At 36.6% G+C, this 24,678-nt stretch overlaps 1 protein-coding gene across 1 annotated transcript; it reads left to right on the top strand.

Annotated features, from left to right (window-relative positions):
* On the top strand, positions 1 to 24,678 carry COX16 (cytochrome c oxidase assembly factor COX16). Its single transcript, XM_026671112.2, has 4 exons — positions 1 to 129; positions 14,980 to 15,057; positions 20,740 to 20,802; positions 24,484 to 24,678. Exons 1-4 carry the CDS (start codon positions 70 to 72, stop codon positions 24,574 to 24,576), a joined length of 294 nt encoding a protein of 97 aa, XP_026526897.2. The 5' UTR covers positions 1 to 69; the 3' UTR covers positions 24,577 to 24,678.

The following is a 24,678-nucleotide window of genomic DNA, read 5'->3' as shown; positions in this document are numbered from 1 at the left end:
GAATGAAATTTCTGCTGGACCGCGGCACCGGTAAAGAGATGATCTCGCTCCGAGGCTAAAAAGGGAGCCATGGCCTGGATGCGAAGGTTGCGGAAGAACAAATCGCTGCAGTATGGAGTCCCGATGATGGTGAGCGGTCGGTGATAGGACGGAAGGCAGCTAATTTCGGGGAGGGGGGGGACTGCTTGGAGGGGGGAGGAGCTAGAAAGTGGTTGCACTTTGCAGGTTAGCAGACCATAGAGGAGACTGTATTCTCGGGAGTCGCGGTTCGAGGGCTGCTCCCATGCGTTCTTTGGGAGGAACAAGTGAGAAATTCTATTGGCTAAAATCCTATTAAAGGCTCACCATTTTCCTCGAGGCTCGCTCGTCGTTGGATGCTACCCCTGTCAGTCTGAGAAAGGGGGCATGCGTTTGCCGATTTGAAGGGGAAACATTGGAAACATTCCTCATTCTGAGCAGGGTATCGCTGCTCTGGTTGTGTTCTTTCCTCTCTATACGTATGGATGGTTTATACCAGTAGTCATTCCACAGCTCTCCATAGAGATTAGACTACACGTCCCATTATTCACTTGGCTATCTGGATGAGGACAACAAGTATTGGACAACACTTGATTGAGGGCAACTTGTATTTGTAAAATGACTTGCATGAATTAGCCCTTTATGTGCCATGAAGTCAGTGTTGATTCTTTGTAGTGACCGTATATTTTAGTGATGAGTTTCCCCTAACCTGGTCTTTTCAGATCTTCTTACAGAACATGCATTACTACTACAATTTGAGTCCTTGTTGGTCATCCTTCCACCTTTCCCTGAGACAGCTAAGTTTTCACATAATGTGTCCAAAATATGATAACTTTGGCCTAATCATTTGTGCCTCAAGCGAGAACTCTGGCTTGATTTCCACCCCCCCAATATTCATTTGTCGGTTTGTTTTCTTGGGCTGTCATTCCCTCTCAACCCAACATGCTTCAAAGGGCTGTTATAGGGAAAATAATAGGAGAAAAAAGTGTGACCTATTTTGGCCCCTTTGAGTTATTCGTAGATATTGTACTCTCAAATTGCAAATGGAGACATGGGTACTCTTATTTTTCTTGTCTTCATTTTTAAGTGCTTTGGTTTTATTGTATTGTGAACAGTTGCTGGGGTGCATCCAGTTTCATTGTACTTGTACAATGACAATAAAGTTCTTTTAATTCTAATTATTTATAAACATAAGGTAGGATAAGTGCAGAAATATATAGAATGAAAAAAATCAATCTTTCAATCCTTTAAAGTCCAACTTTTACTTCTTTTTAAAAATACAAATAGAGCAACATATTCAATATCCATATAAACTGTGTGTTCTCTGGTTACAGTTCTTTTGAGTAATACTCATCATAGTACCGTAATAATGATATTCTCTAGTAGTAATCTCGTAATGACAGTGCTTTTCCCTCGTAAAATTAATACATATTATTAATACTAATCAAAATTAATAAATTACAATAATCAATCCTAATATTAAAATTGATCTTTCTCTTGTAACTTTAGTTCTAATTTTTGTTTCTCTTATTTAAGCATCGATAGAACAGATCCCATATCTCAAAATATTCAGTGTCTTCCTTTTCTTTAATTTCAAGTGTTGGTTAATTCTTTCACTGCTATAGAATGTCACAGGGAAAATCCTTGCCTGCCCCATTCTGAAGTTTAATTGCCGAATCTGAGCCTGAAACCCACCATGCACAATAACTTGTTCTGTGTGATGGTTGCAAATAGTATATAGTACCTATTCTCCTTTACCATTTCAAAAAAGATTCACTTCTTCAGAATTAAGAGTTTTTCTCACCTACCTCCTGGTATGCTTCCATTTCAATGCCAGTTTCTCACGGGGGGTGGGGGAAAGCCTTACGGGTGTGGGGCGGATTTAAGCCAAAGGGTTCACTCAGAGAGCCATCTGAGCTCACCGAGCTGGGGGGGGGGGGGGGGGGGGGGGGGGACGGGGGGCCGGGGGGCGCGGGGCGGACGGGAACGGGGTGGGGTCACCTATATAAGAAGATAAATGTGTACTACAATGTCACAATACAAACGTCACCCCTTGCATGTAAGATCACCACTCATAGTTTGCCATCATCATGAAACTGCCTGTTGTTTTGAGAACTAGTACTTTAAGAATACTCTCTCTTTTTATGATAAAACTCTCTAGATCTAGTCCATCCATCTCGAAGAACCTGCAATTATGCATCATTTTTGTTATGAGTTGATATATGCTGCCACTATCTTTTTTTCTTTAGAGGAGAAATGCTAAAACCAAAAAAGAAAAGAAAATCTGTAATTGAGAAAAACAAACATACCTCTCTGTATCTGGGAGTCAATCTTGCAAACTCTAGGTCTTCTGGGACACTTTGCCAGATTATAACTGTTCTGCTTAAGAAACAAATTGGCACAAAGATATCTGGTTAAAATAATATTTGGAACACACAACAGTTATGGAAAAAATAATGGGATTTAACTTGGAGAATATGATTAGATTTTAAGGGAGAAAAAGGAACAATGGACAGACCCATTCAAAATGATGAGGGAGGGGGTGGAACTGAGGGAAACTGCATACAAAATAAAACCAAATTGTAATTGTATCTACTCACTGGATCTAGAAATCTGGTGGTATTAGATTGCTTCTGAGTTCTGGAAGAATTGACCCTACAACTTGGGAGTACAATTCCTTTATATTCTTCCTCATGTCAGTTGCTACTCTGAGGAAATTCAAAAGAACAAAATGTATAGCATATATTTTTGTTAGTTACCTCCTGCCTTCCTTTAAGATCTCAAGTTGGTCTACATGGAGTCACTTTTCACTGAACCTTAGGTGGACATATCTTACTCCTCTTGTAAGAGCTTGCTCTCCTTTCTGGGTTTTCATATCTCCTTGCCATTTCCTTTTTATAATAAGCCCCACACTTGATCTCAAAGACAAAATGAACGATTCCTTTCCTTGTTACAGCTCATCATGCACTTGGCTCTCAAGTACAGTAGGTGGTGCTCCAGTCTATCAAATGCAGTAAGACGAATAGTACAGTCAATTTTGGATTAGGGTTGCAGCACCTGGTGACTCACCCTGTGTGACTTTTGCTTACCTACACTGGGATGGCAAGTTTTCTGATACTGCTATAATAAATTGTTAATCAAGATCAAATTATAAAATTGGACAAATAATCTTGTTTTGAATGGAGTTTAAAAGAACAAGTTTAAGAAACAGAAAAAAGAATCTGACCTGAATACTAAATTGTTCCCCGGTCTGAATGAATTCTGTATCAATCCAATTTTATTGTTTCAACTACTGATTATAAGAAAATATGATTGTACAGACACACAGGCGGCAATAAGTAGACACAGTTTTACTTAGCAACCACTTCATTTAATGACCAAGTTGCTGATTCAGTTTATATTTTGATCATAGGATCAGGGGTGGGATTCAAATTTTTTAACAACTGGTTCTGTGGGTGTGGCTTAGTTGGTGGGCGTGGCTTGGTGGTCATGTTATTGGCTGGGCATGGCCAACTCAATATCACTCACATCGAGGCACGCATCTTCTCGCCTGGCCTCTCATGACTGTGGGGATGCTGCAACAGTTGTAAGTGTGAAAAATGGTCATAAGTCACTTTTTTCAGTGCCATTGTAACTTTGAATGGTCACTCCACACAAGCAAAGTACCAGCAAAGGAGGGGGAAAAAAAACTCCAGAGAAGTTCCTGAGACAGGAAGTCTAGTCCTGCAAAGAATGTAATAAGGGTTAACAGAGAGGCAGTTTCTGTAAGCAACACCAGAATGTTTCCTTCCTGCCTTCCTTATAGGATTAGGCCAGTAATTTCTTCTAACAACCGGTTCTCCGAACTGCTTAGACTGTTAACAACTGGTTCTAGCGAATAGGTGCGAACTGGTAGAATCCCACCCCTGCATAGGATCCTATTCCGAAATGAAATATGATTGCCTTAAGGAAGTGCTTATGCAAAAGGAAGAAAAATAGAGACCAATAAAGAGCTACTTAACAAAAACTTTGCATTGTACAATGAAAGTGGTGAATTCAGCATCTTCTGTCACGACTTCACAGCTCTTAGTCAAATACTCTCACCATTAACCAATGTTTTGCTTTGTGATTCTTATCACCTCCTACTATTATGTTCATGGGGGTTATAATTAACTAGCTTTGCTGTACTTGGTTTCAGTAACCAAGTGAGTGCCTAATGGAAAGAGTTGCAGCATTTACTTCAGAGCTAACGCCTCAATATTGTATTATTATTTTGTTCCTGGCTGATAACTCTTATTCTAAAATGTTTTAACCGAATAACAGTTAGAAGGGACCTTGGAGGTCTTCTAGTCCAACCCCCTGCTCAGGTAGGAAACCCTACATCATTTCAGACATGTGGTTGTCCAATCTCTTCTTTAAAATCTCCAGTGGAGCACCCACAACTTCTGAAGACAAACTGTTCCACCAATTGATTGTTTTGTCAGGAAAATTCTCTTTAATTCTAGGTTACTTCTCTTCTTGATCAGTTTCTATCTCTTGCTTCTTGTCTAGTGCAATCAAGTTGGTGTTCCTTAGATATATTTTCTGTAGGAGGGTTTGTCCCCAGACTGGTCTTTCACATCTTCCAGTGGTACACATATGGTCATCTTTTTCCAATCCATCTTCCCTCAATATATATTCCATATACAAATTGAATAAATAAGGGAAGCATATACAGTCTCACTCCATTACCAACCCTGAACCAGTCTCTTTTGTTATGTTTTGGAATTTCCATATTTCCAGCACATTCCACAGCCTGGTATAATCAATGCAACCAAGGCCTTCTATAATCAGTGAAGCACATACTGACTTCTTTATGGTATCCTTTGGCTTTCTCAATTCTTTAGTATTGTGTTTTGTTCCTCTGCTATTTCTAAAGCAATTTTTAACATCTGGCATCGTGCCGGGATCTCTGTTCAATAGTCCTAATTAGTATTTTGCTTTCACCTGAAATTAAGAATAATGCATGATAATTTTCAGACTCTGATACATCTCCTTTCTTAGTATGGGTGTGTAGATTAACCTCCAATCTTTTTTGTTCTTCAGTTTTTCTGGCATAGCTTAATTAGAACCTTCATTGGTTCTTTGCCATTTGCCATATTTTATTTAATTATGAAAAATAAGTGAAATGAATATTTTATTGTAACATGGACACAAATTTTTTAAAAATTGAGCCAGCTTAGTGTGCTGATTAGGTGTTGGACTAGGACTAGTAAGATCCAAGTTCTTATTTATCCTCAGCCATGAAAACTCATTGAATAACCTTGGACCAGTCACCTCCTCTCGGCCCAATCTACTTCACAGGGTTGGGGGAAAAAATAAGTGGAATGGTACATATGCTCCCTTGAGTTCAGGGAGGAGATGCGATACATAAAATCTATCAAATAATGCCAAACTGAACCATTTTTTCTACTACAGTTGAAGAAGATAGCATATTCTGTATACAGTATTTTTAAAAAAATGCAGTCTGTCCTTTGGAGAAATTTTGCCGGAAGTTATTTTTGACTCCCCACTATAGAGTTGCTTGTCAGGCAGTTCCAACGGTGTTCACTCTGAACTGGCCAAGCCTGTAATTCAAAATGACTACAGTGTGGTTCAAAGAACCATTTACTCATGCTTGCACTATGGAATACAGCTTGCCTTGTTAAAATTAGATTTGCAAAATGCCTTCTGTATTCCCTCACCAGTTTTGAACTACATGTCTTAATCTTGCTTAAGGAACCTCCCCTCTCCCCCACTGAACCTCCTTGTGTGTTTTATTTTGTACATATATTTCCATGCTGGAAATGTTGTAACTGAAAGAGGTTGAGATTGCATGTACTTTCCAGCCACAAGGAATCCTCAGCTGTTGAAGCATCACAACCATAGTGACAAACTGTTGACACTCCTTTATAAATGTCAGTGAAGCAAACTTATGAGTTAAACATCCATGCAAGGGAAGGGTAAGTGTTGTTTATTCATGTGTTAAACAGTGTTGTAGCAAAACTAGTCAGGCAGTACTGGAAGCCAAATTTGTTGGATTGTTGATGAATCCGGAGCAATCAAGATGCCTTTCTTGAAACTGCTCCATAAGCAACAGGTAGTTAAACAGGTAGTGCTAAATAGCATTAATGTATGGATAAGATGAAGGCACTGGGACTAGAGATTTTGATTGGAACAAGCCCAATGTGTATAAAAACAATATCACATAAACTAGTAGGGCATCATACTGCTGCTATAACTCCCACAAGATGTTGGAACAGACAGCGTCTATAAGGAAGCAGAAAAGCATGACCCAATAGATATAGAATAAAATAGATTGGAATGACAAAGGTCATTATCAGAAAACTGAGCTGTAATTACATAAACGTACAGGCAATCTCAGGGTTTGGCAACTGGTTAATAAAGAGAACACAAAAAGTAGGAATAAATGAGCAATTCACACCCTGGTCAGTTATGTATAGTAGGGTTCTTCATGAATAAATTTATTTATTAATCTCACTGCCGAGCATTGCCTATACAATTGAGTGGTGAGGTGGCCATTTCTGATCACGGTGTCAATCTAAAGTGGTAAAATCAAAAAGAGGTTGTGAAAGAGTTCAAAAAGAATCTTTCCAAAGTGGCCGGATGGGCTTCAAGATACCAGACAAAGTTCAACATAAACAAGTTACTTGATGCATCTTGGCAAAGGGAAATGACAATCCAAACTTCACCTGTGTAAGACTGGAATCTGAACTGGCGATGGAAAGGAAAGGGAATTTGGGTGAAAATAACTAGTGTGCAATTGCTGTGAAAAAGTTTATACTTCCATGTTTGGAATCATGAGAAAGGGAATTGGAAATAGAACTGCCAATATAATAATAACTTTACAGAAATGTGACACCATATGTGATGACCCAGAGTGTATAAAAAATATAACAAAAACCAAAACATAAATAAAGGTCCTTTAATGCCTTCAACTTGGCTTCACTGTTTAATTGTTCACAGTTGAAAATTAAGCTATTTTCAAAATAACATTCCAAACGAAAGAAACACAGTTCAAATTCAAAGAGCAGATAATGAAGCAAAAACCAAAAACAAACCGCACTGAATAAAGTTCCATGACAGACCAGGATAAATAATTACAAACATCAGGAAGATAACCAGGTACAGTCCATTGGAAGAACGCCAGCCAAGAATAAACCTCATCTAGGAATAAAACACTAATTTGTCTCCAGCGTCTGTTAGCACGTAGGTCCAAACTCTTATGCAGATCTCACATCTGCAACCCATGAAGAGGATCATGGCCCTCTTCTCCTGAGTAGACCACATTTTCCCCTAATCCTCTCCTTCAGAGTCAGTCTCCACCAGGGGAACGACACCATATTTGGAGTACTATATACAATATTTACAAACATGGTTTTAAAAGAATATTATTGAGCTAGAAGAGGTAAAAAGTTTATCTGTGAATTGAAGCCATTCCACCACAAGGAGGGACTACAGTAATGACAATTCTATAGCTTTGATCAAAGAAATGTAAATGGAGACATGATAAATGTAAAATTGTCATGAATAGATCAGGTGAAAATTTGCTCTCCTCATCATGTTACAACTTGAGGTTATCCATTGAAATGTAGGGAGACTCAGAGCCTACAGAAATAATTTTTGACATACAGAACATGGTTAAATTGTGGAATTTTTCTGCCAACAGTTGTGATGTTAGCCAATTTGAATGGGACTGGACAGATTCATGGAGGTTTTGAATGACTATTAATATCAATATCTATTTACACCCTTTGGAATCATAAGTGAAAATCTTAAAAATAAGTTACTAAGGAGGCAACAAAGGGAGGGAGTTATTTTTTTCCATTCCAGGCTTGTGAGCTTTCCAAAAACATTTAGATTGACATTATTATACAGTGGACTGGATGGTCCTTTGGCCTGACCTAACAAGACTGTTATGCTTTTATACATTTCCTTGCCCAGAGCTCTTACTTGTTTCTGTTCAACTTGTCTTTTGCTCAGTGCGGTGCTTTGTGCAAACATACAATCTCTATTATTGTTTCTCCAAGATGGGAGAGAGTGTTAAGGTTGCATTTGTCTCCTCACATAAAAGATGTCATAGAATGACTGGTTTATGGGCAGAATAGTGTTCTAGAATCAATGTATTAAATTGTACCCCAAACATGTGCAGAAGTCAAGAGTTAAGTACACATTTTCAATGAAGTGTTTCACTTTGATTAAAACTTTGATTGAAACAATGTTGCATAGGACTTGAAAAGATAGTTCTACAAAGCGGCTACACTATTTTGAATGATAAGGGTGGTTCTTAGACACAAGCGTCGATACTTGTGCAGAAGAGCCACTGTTATTGAATTGAGCTAGCAGCTCAACTTGAATTGATCAAACTTCAGTTCTTTACAGAAGTACAGCTCTTTGTGTGCCTATGAGGAACATTAAGTGTAATTTATGTTCGTTTTAGCAATATAAACTAAATTGGATGAGCCATTTTTTTACAGTCAAGAAATACTAGGAAAATAAATCATTTCTAGGAAAATAAATATTTTTTTACTTTTTTTTTTAAAAAAAGAACATGCCTAGTCCCATGCCTTTATCTATTTAACACCAATGATTCACTACCTTGAGGCTTACCTTAGTTGTTTATCAAGAGCAAATGTGGTCTGCAAACCACAAACTTTGTAATATGACGTGCAATTTTCAATAACATGAAGTTGACTTTAAACAGTTAAAAAAAGTAATTTCTGCCTTATATGTTTAATACAGGTCAATGATGTGAGAGCTGCGGGTTCATGGTGCTCATAATGCCAGTTATTTTAGAATATATAAGCCATTATTTGTCCTTCTTAGACATGGAAATAGCATGTTATTATTTCCAGCATCAATTTCTGAACTGGTACCATAATTACCCCTGCCCCCAAACAGTATTGTATGGTTGATGTTTGCAATGCTATGAATTCTTATCTGCAGAATCACTCCATGTTAGATGAACAAAAAGTGGCTGGTGAACTTTAAACCAAGTGTTATGCATCTAATTTTCAAACAAAATAAAATTCAAGGAGAACACATACAATATATTGTAGCTATCCATATTTTTCCAGATAAATAATCCTTGTGCAAATTTTCAGGAAAATCCATGGCTATCAACAAAATCTTTTATTAATCCATACTAAAGCCCCATGTGTTGAACTAAGAATCAAAACTGAGGATCAGTAATGAATTCCAGTGTTCAGTATGGATTATATCAAACCCAGATTGTGCAAGCCTGTTTCATTATCATTGTTACACAAGGCAGCATATGTAAAATCAGTTAAACAGGGAAGCTAATAATGATATATTTCTTTGTGGGTATGTAGTCTCTTTAGTTCATTTTTCATTGGTTGAATTACTAAATCTGCTTCCAGTTAGCCATTTTCATTCAGCAGAGAAACCGAAGACTTACATTTTAAAATTTCATCACATGTTGCTAAAGTGCAGAGTAGCTTATTTTGAGTAAAAATATTTAAGTTGGTGTATGTTCCCTAGTGCAGGATAAATAAAATTGCCTCTTAGTCTGAAACATAAGAAATTCAAGAGACATTGTAATAGATCTAAGACAGATGCTGAACAGTATTTCTATGCCAAAATTACCTCTTATAACTTGCCTAGTGAAAAAATGAAGGGCTACAGTTTCCAGATGTCAGATTGGGACTTATAGTAACTATAGACTACACAAATTGTAATTTTTTTCAAAATTGAAATACCCCTTTCAATTCTTGTTGGGTAAAGAGAGAAAAAAATACAATATTTCACTTGACTCTTCCAGTTCCACAGTTTTGTAATGAATACAGATAACTTTTGATTTAACATACTAGTGGGGGATAATGAATGGCTATTTTAGCCAAATGTCCATTAAATTGCATTTTGTTTTGTCAATCATAAAAATACTCTTGTACATAAGAAGACCTGCTATATTGTATGAATGATCAGGCAGGGTTTTTATTGTTGAATTAGAGGGAGAGAGGGAGGGAAGGATTTTTCCTTTTCTCCAGTAGTTGATCTATATTACCTGCAGTGAACATCAGTTTAGGGATTTAAGTAAAAAGAATGCAGTTTTGTGATTTGGCTTTCAGAGTCAATAATGCAGACCAGTGATGGTGCAGATGTTAGACTGCAGTATTGCAGGCTGACTCTGCCCACTGCCAAGAGTTCGATCTTGACCGACTCAAGGTTGACTCAGCCTTCCATCCTTCTGAGGTCAATAAAATGAGGACCCAGATTGTTGGGGGCAATATGCTGACATTTGTAAACAGCTTAGAGAGGGCTGTAAAGCACTATGAAGTGGTATATAAGTTTAAGTGCACCTGCTATACAGCATGTGTTAAGTTTTTCAGGTAAGAAAGGAGAGTCTACTAGAGCACGTTGTAAAGATGGAGCAATTGCTGCCTATTGTATTAATAAAGAATTCAACTTGTACTGAATAGCAAGTTATGGATAATCAGAAGTGTGACTGAATGTATCAAATTGGTATATTGATGAGTGGTAACCAACTTTAATAGTTTATTAGCTGCTTTTTTTGTAGCATAACATGCTTTCTTTCAGAAAGAAAATTGAAATAGGTTTTTAAGAATCTGCTATAAGGAAACATTAATGTCGCTTCATGAAACATTTACATCAAATTGGTCAGCTTTGCCATTTCAGCAAATACTGACATTTTCACAATCCATTCCCCCCACTGTGGGAATTTCATTATTCTCCCCATCATTGAGCATACAATAGTCTTTCTGTCAGCCCCCATCCATCTTGAATCAGATTTGGGGCTGGCACAAGGGAGGATGGGTAGATGTGGGAATGAAAGTAAAGTGGGAGGGAGGATAGCCATAACAACATCCTTTTGCCAGAGCTCAAGGCTGAGTCGCTGGAGTTTGGAGGGGAGTGACTAGACTTGGCGGGAGTTCAGAAAGGAGATGGATTGGAGAGTGTGACTTGAGGGTCATCTGAAAAGGGGGCTGGGTGTAAGTTTAATATAGCAGGGGAAAACGTGGGAATTCAGATTCAGCTTTTCCCAGATGTGCCAATATGACTTCTATAATAAATTCTTACTTGGATGGACTTTGTGGTGCCTAATTGAGATGGAGAGTTTTGTTGGAACGCTGACACTTTCTGCAGTTACCATATACAAAATCAATCTTCCACGAGTCATTTCTAATCCATTGTCCCTAAGTTCCAATAAAAAAAAGTTCTGGTTTCTTTACTATATCTTTAAAACCTTTTGCATGATTATATGAATTGTATCACCATCTTTTTTTTTTTTTTTTTTTTGCTTTCACACAATTCCATCATGCATGATAAAATGTCCCCTCACGTTTTTCACATTTCCAACGATGGTTTCAAAAAATATACCTTTATATATTTTTTGTTAATTTCTCTGGGGTACCTACTGTCCATTCTCTCCTAAGTATCCATCTGCATATACTATCTAAAATTAGTACTTCTTTGACTTGCTACCATATGCTTAGTGACTCTTTGAAGTTTCCACAGACTTACCTGAAGGATACTTATGGTCTCAATTCAAAATTTTGATGGTTGCCCCTCCTCCCATGTGGTCACGTGACCACACTTTAGATCGGGGGTGTCAAATTGGCGGCCTGCAGGCCAGATGTGTCACATGCATGCCATGCCGACTCTAGCTTTACAAAGGGAAAAAATCTTCACAATACATCACGTGATGGCAATGTGACGCACAGCAACTGGGCTGCATTTATGGTCATTTGCAGCATCCTGCAGTTACATGACCATATTTATGATGATTTTGCCTGAGAACCGCAGTTACTTCCAGTTTTCAGGAAAACTAGCTCCACAGTGAACCACTGATTTGTTTAACAACCACAGCATTCACTTGGTGACCATGGCGGCCTCTTTATAGACTAGGCGGTCATTTAATGACCACCACAAAAATGGTTGTAAAATTGCTTTAAACTGTTTGACCTATTTTTTTCTACTTCAAATCGTATTACATGTTCATCATTTGTACATATTTCAGTGTTAAACTCTGTTTTGGGTTTTTCCATGCCAATTATCTTTTTATCACTTTAAACCTTTCTTTTAATTGGCCACATGAAAACCATTGAAAACTATGTCCTTCTACAGTTGTTTTCTTAACTTCATCTTAATTTTTCCATCTTCCTCTATAAGTAATACTCAACTTACACCTATTCATTTAGTGACCATTTGAAGTTACAATGGCAATGAAAAAATGACTTATGACTGTTTTTCATACTTAAGATCATTACAGTATCTCCATGATCCTATGGTCAAAATTTGGATGCTTGGCATTTTTATGACATTTGCAATCCCTGGGGCTATATGATCACCTTTTGCAACCTTCTGACAAGTAAAGCCAATGGCAAAACCGGATTCACTTAATTTACTTAACTATGGCAGTGATTCACTTAGCAACTCTGGCAAGAAAGGTCATAAAATAGGGCAGAACTCACTTAACAACTGAATTTTAGGCTCAATTGTGATCATGCATCAAGGACTACCTATCTTAGCAAATGTTGATATGTCAGCCATTTCTCCCTATCTGTTGTTTCTCTTCTATAAAATGCTTGTCAGGACTCCGACATGCACTTCCATTCAAATCCTAAGTCTCTAGCTATACTTCTTTTTAATTGTCAATGCTTCTTGTGCTGAGGTCAATAAAGGTATCTTTGAACACAGCCTGGCCTTATATTTGTTCCATACTCTCAATATGGTACTTCTCAAAAATGGATTTTTAAAAATCTAATTAACTTAAACTTTGCAGTAGTGGCAAATATTTGTAGCTTGGGTGTAGGATGGGGTGAAGATTTATTCTCCTAGCTTGTAGGTTGATTTCCAAACGTTTTGTTACCAGGCTAGGTAACATTTTCAGAGGAGTTTAGGGAATGTGCCAGTCTCGGTGTTCTTCTGTTTATAAGGGCTTCAGGGTGTGGATGTGTCAACCGAGGGTCTTATGATAAGTCAGGGTTGAGTCATCGGTGAGTCTTGTGATGGGTCCAATTTAATATTTTGTTTATCCTTAGTTTTTGTGAATGGACTAAGTTGTCTACCATTCAATAGTTGAGCAAAGGAGTTTCAACCAGGATGATCTATAGAAGATTGCTTAGTGCTACATCTGACCAATAAATGTAAAGATCTTTCTTATCTGATCTTTGATTTTAGTAACTTCTCTAGGATAACAGCATGGGATATTTTGAGTAGATGTTCTCTTGTTAATCCATATGCTATATGGAAATGATCCCATTCACATATCCAAGGGAATGAAACAAGAATATATTCTAGCACCATTGCTTTTTAATACATACTAAAATTAAGTGTCTGATTAAAACTCTCCAAAGTATTGATATCCAAGTGGCTTAACTAACTGCCATTTTGACTGATAAAGCCAGCTGTGCTATGCTGGCTGAGGAATTCTAGGGAGTTGAAGTCCACAAGTCTTAAAGTTGACAAGTTTGAGGACCTCTGGATTATTGGTATTACATTTTGTATTATGGAAAGGATGTAACTATTTTTCCATAACTTTACAACAGGTAAGAAAGAGTAAACATAATACAATTCTGTATGTAAACTTTGTTATTTTGCGTGGCATATAGAATATTAACACTTATTTTGTTAATTTAAACTTGGAAAACATTTGTTAAAAATATGTGTAGTAAGTAGTTCTTACAGTGATTCCAACAATGATACAAATGGGTTTGAATTTGAAGATAAGTTCTGCTTCGGTTTTTGATTTAAAGTTTTAAAAAATGGACGTTTAATTTGTTTAAGGATTTAATAGTATTAGGGAAGCATTGCAATAGCATAGCAGAGCATAATTACATTTTAAAACTTGAAGGCATTTTTAATGGCATCTCATTCTAAAAGGTCATTTTATTTTCTTCATGCCAGTTTTTCCTGTTTTATTATTCCTGTTCCTCAATCTTAGTGATTTAAACATATAAGTGAATTGATGGAAATGTAGGTGCAGCAAAAATTTATTTAACTATATAATAGGACCACCGTATATAAACATCCTGGTCATTTACTACAGCAAGAGAGGTTTCCAGCCATAATGGTCCCCATGCCACTAGAGCAGGGGTCTGCAACCTGCAGCTCTTTCGGCCCTTTGTTGTGGCTCCCTGTCGGCTGTTCCCACCCCTGGCTGGCCCCTCCCCTCCCTGTCACTCCTCACCTGGCCTGAGAAGGTAAGGGTGATGGCGGGGGATGGAGACTCGCCCCATATTGCAGAGCAGGAGGTGACTGGGTGGGAGTGAGTGACGTCGAGTAGGTCATGCCCACCCAGTCACACCAGTTGTTAAATTATTGGCTCCTGGTGTTTTCTTTTCTGTGGGAAATGGGTCCAAATGGCTCTTTTGAGTGTTGAAGGTTGCAGACCCCCGCACTAGAGTATGATCTCTTCTGCTGAGAGTGTTGTACCATGGCCGTTCCACTTAAAGCTCCATCACGCACGGGTTTCTCATGTGCAATTCATCTTCAGCTGTGCTAGACTGTGCGCTTCCACCGTGGACTGTAGAGTCACCTCTGTGTCCACAGATGAACTGCACAACAGCATGTCTTTTTTGAACCCAAAGGGCCACCATATATGTAGGATCCTAATTTGTTGAAAAGTTCCAGGAACATAACTGGATCTTTTTTACCTTTGTGTCTGAATTCATCTAATGATCACTGTTGCTTCAGCTGTTTCAAGCTAGACATTGCTGAACTGAAAGTTCCAGAGAAATGAGATACTTGAAAGATAGGGACGCTAGAAAGCTACAGTCCTTGTGTTGAGGATGCTAATATATAACAATATCCACATGTATTATTATTGAAGTCCCTTTTTACCATAATTTAGCAAGAAAAACCAGCATGTTGGGCTGACAGTTTCCCCTAATCTTATACAATGTTTTGGACTGTTCTCTTCTTTCCTATCCTGAATATTTTCCCCTTATTTTAATATTTTAGATATTAATAGTTGGTGGGTCATTTGGGCTCCGAGAATTTGCACAGGTTCGATATGATATTCAAAAGATTCGTGGCAAGGTAAGCAGAATTCGTCTCCTTATAAGATATAAGATTCGAGAATATTAGTCAACTTTTAAAGGGAAGAACAGTATTTACTTTCCAATAGATAGCTGAAATTTGGAAATTTTCATCCCACACAAAGTCCTTTCTATTATAGTTTTCTTGCCCATTTTCAAAGCCCAAGAGAATAGTATATTGACAACAAAACCTATTCATTCATTCAGTCAGTCACTCAGTTTGCATCCATATTTTTGCCCACAAAACAAGTTATGAGAGTCTACATCTATTTTATTTTTATTTTCTACATTTATATACAGTTTTTCTGCCATTACATGCAAGGAAATTCAAGTCCTGTGCCAGCCAGTGCAAAACAGAAAGCTATGAGAATAAAGTCTGACTTTAATTCTATATTATAAACTTCCCGAGAGCAATTAATAGAACTGTAGGGCTTGCCTTGAAATAAATTGTCAGCATTCTACTAGCAGGGGAAAGGTAGAAGTGGTGATAAAACTGTTTATTTATTGGTTTATTTCCTTATTGGTTAATGTGACCCAGGGCAGTGTAAAAAAAAATCATTAAACAAAAATATAAAGGAAAAGTAACACACACCAATACAGGAAGCTGAAGCAGTTAATTGTTGATGAGGACTAAAATAAATTAAAGTTCACCAATTAGCAACTATATTTATCGTGAGAAATAGCCTAGTCCAAGCATCCTTTAGCCTTTCCAAACGTCTGCAGGATTGGAGTCAACCATGAGTGGGGAGGTTGAGAGGAGATCATTCCAAAGGGAAGAGGCTGCTATTGGGAAGGCACATACCTCTTGGGTCCCTCAAAGTGATATTGTTTCAGAAAAGTGATCAGGAATGGGCCTTCTCTGTTGGACCCTGTGGGATGGGAAGATACCATGATAAAATAAGGGTACTCACGACAGACAAAGCTTTTGGCATCAGGGAATTGCATGAATTGGTCTGAATGTCAAGCCAAGTGTATGAATGCAGGGCAAGCAAATATAGCAATAGAAGTTGCAGTGTTGCTTCTTATGGAGGAGCAAATGCCTGGAGGCTGTTCTTGTATAGTCCCAGGTCTAGGATAGCTTGATTAGGGGTCCTGCTGCTGTCTCCTTGAAGGAGACATGGTGATGGTCTTTCTCTGCCCTCCATAGCTTCTGACATATTTGAAGGCTAAGCACCCTGCCAGAATGTTCAAGCTCTTATTATCTAAGATAGGTCTTTATCTTCTAGGGCTGTCAGAGGTAAGTGATTACTAGCTGATTCCTCAGGTTGATGGTTCTTATGGTCTTCCTTTCATAACAGCTTAAGAGTTTAACTAATGGTCTAAATATAGTATATAATATCAGGGTAAGTATATAATATCAGGGTAAGGAGACACATCTTAATGTATCCCATAATACATGATAATTAAGATGATTCTGGAGAATGAAGTCTAGTCATAATAAACAAGGTTTGAATATTGCTTTGTACTTTACTTTAGCATGGTTTATTGATTAAATAAAATTGGAAAGTTTTAGACAATATAGCGAGCCATAAACTATGTTTTACAAACAGCAATATCTGAGTTCATTCTCTAAAATCTATCTGGTTACCCACCAAAATGAATGAATGAATAGATAAAGTTTCACTGGATATGTCAATATGCAGTTCCTGATCAGCGTGATGGACCTGGAATTGCTGTATATACAATATTATCAGGAAAGTAAAAAACACATCATTTCTAACAATATTGGGAAATAAGAAAGAACTGTTGGCAATGAATAGCGATGATAATTTATTCACAATTCATTATGAATATATAATGCATTCATAAATTTCTAGCAATTCCTCAGCATTTTATGTTTCTGTGAGTTAGCATCAAGTGTTCTTCTATAAATGCATAAATTTCAAATCTTTATAAAACACAATAGAGTAAATGCTGCTAAAATATATCATTCAAAAAGTTGAGTGCATAGTGAATGTTGCAGCTATAATTAATATTACATCTTCATAAGAAGCTGTACCTTTCTGTCTGATCATGTAGGCAAGTCGTGTCTCTGATTTTCTCACATTCAAATGGAATATTACAGAGTGCATTATAATACCTAAATCTCTTAATTAATTTTTTTAACATCAGGGCTAGCTATAGCTTGCTTTCACTGAAATTGTTCATTCCAGGGGGGGAAAAAAGCTATTTCCTTTGGATTTTTTTCTTTCAAAACTAGCAATTGCTTATAATCCATCACTGAATATGCATCACTTTTTATTTCTATATAATATAATGTGAAATAACACAGAGGTGCTTGGATCTGCTGGCCATTAGTACACATGTAGGATTATAGGATTCAGAATCAGATTATTGATAAGATTTCTGGACTTTTGACTGCTTCCTGTCGTTTCCAAAAGGTAGCATCTGTTCTTTATTCATGTACCCAAGAAGTATTTATTCCATTTAATTTTTTATTTTTAAAAAAGTAAAGGATTTGAGTGTTGCAATCCTATACGTAATATTGGCTGGGTTAAACAGATATTATTATAAATACAAGCATTATTGAATTTGATTGAATGTTTCATATTCAAATTTAAAATAATGTTTCATAGTGCATGGGATCATGAACTTGGTCTGCAATTCTTTAAAGTGATAGGTCTTTTCCCAAGAGAATCATGTAAATGCTCGCTCCAACTCCAACATGGTTCTGGAAAAGAACACAGTTGTTTTAAACAGGTGCAGACAGGTGTTGCATTAGCACCCCAATCCCTTTCCATAAGGCTTTTATAGATTCAAATCTAAAGCATTATATAGATAGAATCCAACATCTTAAGATATTTGCAGTACTACCCTCTAAGTAACCAAGGTATTGGTTACAAAAACAAAATAGCATTCAAAAACAATCCCACCACTATTGATATAAAAGAAACAAGAAAGGCCTTTATTTTATCTGTCTTATAGGCCAGAGTTCCCCAATCTTTCCAGCTTTGCAGACTGGTGGAGAGGAGGGGAGAGGAGATGGTTTCCTGCAAGCAGCCGACAAGCATGCACACCCAGCTCCATTTGCGCAAGCTGTGGGCACGCATGGCTGCCACTCACGCAGGTGGATGTGCATGCGCACTCTCGCACACTGCTTGCTCAAGTGGGAAGACACTCTTGCCTGCTGCTTTGCGGCCCAGTTCCAAAGGGCACATGGCCAAGGTGTGGGCCATAGCCCAGAGGTTAGGGACTCCTGTTATAGGGGCTTTAGAAGTGATTTAAACTTAAATATTTATAAAATTCTTCGGTTTGAAAAGCACAAGGTAAATACTCAATTTACAGACTTCCCCTGTACTGTTGTAAAAGTTTACTAGATATCACTACAGAAGCTATTTTAGCTGATATTTAACAAATCTTGAACTGAGTCCTGATTTTATTACCTTTAACCATCAAGGAGAAATGAATCAATTGGATGAAAGATCTAATGCCTTTAATGAAACCATCAAGAACATTTCAGTTCATATATAAATCAAAAGACTGGGTTAAATTCCATAATTTATTTACACCCTACATAAATTAGATTTCCTAGCTGCTTTCAGAGAGGCGCCATTTTGAAACTAATTCACTACTGTGCAGATAGGTAATATCTATTTGGTAGGTAATGGAATTTGATTGTAATGTCTCTCTGGACAGTCACAAAGAAGAATATCTTTGGGAATGTGTTGTTTCAATGTAGTCATTTTTTTTTTCACTTGGAGTTCCAAAGGTCTACATAGAAAGAAAAGTAAGAGTTATAGAATAAACTAATTTTAATCAGACTTAAAAACAAAAGTCAAATCTTAGCACATGCAAAGAAGAAATCATGATGACCTAAAAGTTCTGCCTACAAAGACACAGTATTAGATGCAAGTCCATGTTTGCATATTCAAAGTTAAATTTTCAGACAAGAATATTCTTTTTGAAGAAGGAAAGTTTTGAAGCATTGCAATGTAAAACATTTCCACTTTCGCACCCAAGCCTCAAGGACATTTTATTTCAAATCTTGCACTTTAGGCTATTTAAGTGGTTTGTAAAAGTACTGGTACAGCATATTAAACAGGCTTTATACAAAGGCACCTTCAGGAATTGTCTTTTAATATTTTAAACATAGGTGTCTTACTTTTCTTATTCCCTTGCCCCTTATTCTTCCATTATATTAGGATGAGTCAGCCAGCTATTCAGCAGCAGTTGCAGTTCCGAAAGAAGAACTTCAGTACCAAGATGTGCATTCAAGTCAATTCGAGTCAAGTCTTTTTGACACAATTTTAATTGGAGAGGTGGTCAATAAATGGTCTCAATATGATCTTTTATTTCCTTTGAACCAGAGAGCACTTTTACATTTTAAAAAAGTCCATTCAAGAGTGCACATCATTTAATTAACTATTTGACAAAGAGTTCTTCAGAATTCATAAGCTTGGCAGTATTTTGTCGTTCTTCAGATGGTCTCACAAAAGGTAGTGATTGCCTCAAGAGGTTTCTAAGAATATTTTTCTATCATAGATGCAGGTAGTCCTCCACTTATAATTGAGCTCAAAATTTCTGATGCTAAGTGAGATATTTTATATAGATATTTTTTTCTGTTTAGTTGAAAAAAAAAACTTCTCTTCTCTTCTCTTCTCTTCTTCTAGCAGCCTGTCATAATAGCACAGCTAAAATCCATCTGAACATAGCACTGGCTAACTCAATGTGAAATATGTGCTTGAGGGTGTATTATGATAACAGGTGACATGAGCGTGTCTTTCTATTCTAGTTATTGTTTGAACAAGTGACCTTTTTGATAATGTAGCTGAAATAATACATTGGAGCAGACTTAAATATTTTATGGGGCCCACCTTGGTTACACCAGAATGAATAAAATGTAAGAAATAGATAAATTAATTTCAAAAAAATAAATTGCACTATAGGCTACTCTCAGAATTGCAAACTGGAAGGAGAGGGAGAACATGTTTTCTATAACTACATTTAAACATTCTATGTGCATGACAAAAGAGACCCCTTGTACTTTCTTTGTACTGATTATCACTTTGCATTCAATCTCAAATACTTCACTATGTCTTGCTAGTCCGTTTCACCATATTTCTAGAACTTCTTATCACTTTAAAAGCATTACAGCAGGCATGCAAAATTTGATCAATCAAGTCAGTATTTTTCTGAGAGCTCAATATCTTAATATATACTTCAGTTAACTTCTGGCAGTTGAATTTCTCTTCAACTTACTAGCATTCCAGCATGCAAATTAAAAAAAAATCTTGGATAATGAGTTTGTAAATATAATCAGTCTTGAGACATTGAATTTTAATGAGGCTTCTGCAATCTGGAGCTATTTATTTTGTGATTGCTATTGGTCTACACCAAGAGGGGTTCAGGGAACATTTTTACCTATGAAAATAAATAAATCTGAACTTCCTTTGAGTTTTATTTCAGCTTTCCATTTTGTGAATAGAAATTAATATGAAGGATTATCAATAAATGCTTATAATGATATAAATTATCTTTCTTCCTCTTACATGAAATAATTAAAGTTTTCATGCCAAGCATAAATTATTGGCGAAACCTACTATGATGGCGCCTATTGGAATTATGATTATCTGAGAATGAACTGTGTAAGAATTCCTTTTCCTTATACAGGGAATTGCCTGTATTTGAAGGTTAAGTTTTCTTTCTAATTAAAAGTATTTGATTGCTAAATTTTATTAATCAGATGGATCCAGAATTGGAAAAAAGGCTCAAAAAGAGTAAGGTGACACTGGAAGAAGAATATGAGGTATGGTATTGGTATATTTGCTTTACTATATGGCTGTTTGGTTATAATATGTATTCCAACCGTGTCTAAAATTAAATGAACTTTAACTTTAATTCATAGAGAGCCAGCAAAAACAAATTGCTTTGAAAATTCAAAGCTTTGTTGGATGCAACCCCCATTTTTCATGTTCAGACAGTGCTGCAAATGTAGTTTTACTGTTAAGAAAATCTGCAGATCCAATTAGAATGTGCATGTATTGCTAGGTTGCTCTTGCCAGCTTTAAGATAGGGTCCATGTGGCTAATTGCAAATATGTATTATTCTTTAGTGATATAGACTGTTAATCTATCAGCTCCTTGGACCCACTGTACAATTCTAGCCTCATTTGATGCTCAGCACTAAAATGTATACCAGATTTTGGGACCCCAAATCAAATGGATTCACATATTATTTAAATGGACATAAGTCCTTTCCCAAATTATATTTTATATATAAGCATAATCCAACCAGTAGGAATAGCAAAATGCTCTGGGTAAAGAGCCATGGTGGCACAGTGATAGGAATGCAGTATTGCAGGCTAACTCTGCCCACTGCCAGCAGTTTAATTCTCACCAGCTCAAAGTTGACTCAGCCTTCCAAGGTCAGTAAAATGGGGACCAAAATTGTTGGGGGCAATATGCTGACTCTGTAAACCGCTTAGAGAGGGCTATAAAGTGGGATATAAATCTAAGTAGTGCTATTGCTAATTATAGAACTAAAACTCAAAAATAGTACTTTTTTACATACTTCAGGTCAATTAATTAATTAAGATTAATTGATTGGTTAGTCAATACTACTGATCATACAATCAGCAAAAGAATCATGGTCCTTAATTCATTTTTAATGAAAATAATGTAAAACAAATATCCCCATTGATAAGATGGGAAGCAAGGAAAACAATAGTAAAATAGATTACAATGGATTAAATGGTATATGCACTTTTGTTTGCACTAATGAAGTATACTCTCCTAGCTTTTAGACAGAGGGTAGTGGTGACAGACAAAGATGGAACATTCACTATCATAAATTTTTAATCTGATCCTCTCTATAGAAGCTAATAGAAAATCTCAGGCACCTCTTTCTACACAACAAAATTTCATAGCTTTTTCAGTATGAAAAGTTGATTCTAGCTTATTTCATTGATACACTTATTTCATTGTCAAAGTTGATTTCAAAGTTGATACACTTATTTCATTGTCTAGTCTGCTGGGTAGAGGAGTGGGAATGGGAATTCAGGGTCACTTCCCTTAAATATCATAAATAGGAATGGAAAGAAAGAAGCAATGGCTTTACATAAATTTATCTGTTTTACAATATTTATCAGTCCAACTTCAAATGTTGTGCTGGACAGAATATCACATCAATAGAAAGAAAACCAAAATCTATCAGTGTCTAAACCCCAAAATAATCATAACATCAAACATACACTCAAGATAGTCAATCAAATGACCAAAGAAACTCTCCTAATTTTAGATATGCTAATGACTCTCTACTTTAAGACCTTAGACAATGTTGACTGGACCTGTTGTTGGTTAAGTATTATGGCATTGAATTTTATTGACACTCTTTATTTTAACGCTGTAATCCATTTTAAATCTTTGAAAAACACAATAAAATTGTTATTTTTTTTTATCTGTCTAACACTATGTGGGAAATTCATATAAATTAAATGTCTGCTTTCTCTCTCTCTCTCTCTCTCTCTCTCTCTCTCTCTCTCTCTCTCTCTCTCTGTGTGTGTGTGTGTGTATGTATACATAAGCACACACACACACACACAAACCTCTAACTTTCCCAATAGATATGGAGGTAGGAAAGCAGTATGGAAGTAATATTTCTATTGAAACACGCAGGCCTAGAAAGGTGCCCTGTCTAAATCAGATTGTGCTTCAGATATTTGAAGGATAATAATGATGCAACAATAATATAATGTTCTAATTTGGAACATAATGATATAATTTGAAAGCTGGGAGTGTTGTGTCTAATCTATTAATTTTCAGTATCCAGACACAAGTGAATTTCTAGCTGATAATATGCAATCAAACATTCCCATTTCACTCTCCCTGAGTTTTTAAAAATATGTTTTATTGCCTATTTCAAATCTCACAGACTGTTTCAACCTTCTTTCATAATCCTGAATGAATCAGTTGCAATATTTTTGTTAACCAAAGATGTACATACCACCCACCCCAATTCTAATAAAATGAGATGCTGCTCTGAGTTTAGCTTTCATTTTGTTGATCTGAGAGCTGAAGAAATAATTCGTTTTAGGCTGGTGGAACATGTTCAGAAGAGAATATTTTCCCTTCCCTTCCTTTTCCACCCCACAAAACACACTATTTTAGATAAAGGTGTTTAGAACTACTTTAGAATGCAAGGTGCTTCTTAGAACAAGGGGAGGAATATTGCTTTTTTGCTTTCTATGTAGTTTCCACTTTCCCTAGAAATTGTAATAAGGTAAGAACAGTTTCTGAACACAGGAAAGGGGGCTGAAAAGAGCCAGATGGAAATTAATGATTCCTACCATACCCATCTAACCCAAGAGTCCCAATTTTTTACTTTAGCTACAGAGAAAAAAGTGATTATGCTGAAGTATGGTTTCATATGAATTCATTTTAAAAATTTTGGCCATGCTATTTATCTCTACATTCATACAGTCATAGCTGAGTCTGCATACTGCAATACTCACCCATCCCCACAAACTAGCTGTTCATTGTTTTAGATTATAGTTGGTTGCATAGTCAGCCAGATGTTTAGACTGTATTTGGCATTTTTCGTCCACTTATCAAGTCCTTCCCAAGGACCTGGGATAGGGACGTGTTACTGTTTAATAATATTAAAGGAATTGTCAGACTGATGTAAGCTGTTTCAACTAAAGCTGCCTTTTGCTAATGACTGATAGTGATTTTATCAATACTGATGGTATTCAAGTGATGCTCCAGGTATTTTGGATACAATTCCAATTATTTTTGTTACTATCTTTGCTTTGTTTTGACACAGTCATTCTTCCTCTATTTGCAAGCCTTATTATTATATACACATCATCTGCCAGTTCTTTGCAAGATATTGGCCTTCATCTGCGTCAAGTTGTTCCCAAGAACCTAGGGTGTCATAATGTATTGGCGTAGTATATGTGCAGATGCATGCAGTATGGCCTTTTATAATTGACAGGTGGACATTTTATCAACGTGCTGATTTTCTAAGTGCTTTCCAAGATTTTTTGGTATGGCACCCAATGTGCTGATAACCTCTGGGAGCACCACAGCCAGTTTATACCATAATCTTTCAATTTTGAAATTATTATTATTCAACATTATGTTAAACATACTATTATTCAACCTATTATTTAACAAAATAATTATTATGCAACATTATTCTTATGGTTTGTCTCACAGTCAGCCAGATATTTAGACTGGATTTGACATTTTCATCCACCTATCGAATCCTTCCCAAAGACCTGGGATGTGATTATATGTTGTATGAGCCCTGGTGGTTCATTGTTCAGTATGTTGTCTAAAGCCAGAAAACGGGGTTAACTCAATTAATTAATTATGTTTCTAGTTTGTTGTGTGAACACTTCCCATGTAATAGCATACATATTGGAGAAATAGGCAATTAAATAACATTTCTGTGTTATGGTTTCCCTTCTTCCTTTCTTTTTCCATAGAAAATAAAAAACACCCCATTCGATGACTGGAAGAACATCAGAGGACCCCGACCATGGGAAGAGACTGGGTCTGATCAAGAGAAGCAGCAGTAGCAGTAAATTTTGCCTAAAAGCCAACCTTACTAATTCACTGGTTGCTCCCTTGAACTATTTTCTTCCTCCTGTAAGATGAATAAAATGGGTGAATTAATAGAA

The sequence above is a fragment of the Notechis scutatus genome, chromosome 1, assembly GCF_049901735.1.
Source record: "Notechis scutatus isolate UNSWTSFEM ecotype Mainland chromosome 1, rNotScu1.2, whole genome shotgun sequence".
NCBI lineage: Eukaryota > Metazoa > Chordata > Lepidosauria > Squamata > Elapidae > Notechis > Notechis scutatus.
Note: the sequence above shows the minus strand (reverse complement) of the source record. Positions and strands in the feature narration are given on the sequence as shown.

Bases quoted from the DNA above. Each gene is read 5' to 3' on its own strand.
- COX16 (XM_026671112.2), top strand. From the start codon at position 70: ATGGCCTGGATGCGAAGGTTGCGGAAGAACAAATCGCTGCAGTATGGA. The intron at 130-14,979 runs GTGAGCGGTCGG...TTAATATTTTAG, and splicing joins AGTATGGAGTCCCGATGATG to ATATTAATAGTTGGTGGGTC. The intron at 15,058-20,739 runs GTAAGCAGAATT...TTTATTAATCAG, and splicing joins TTCAAAAGATTCGTGGCAAG to ATGGATCCAGAATTGGAAAA.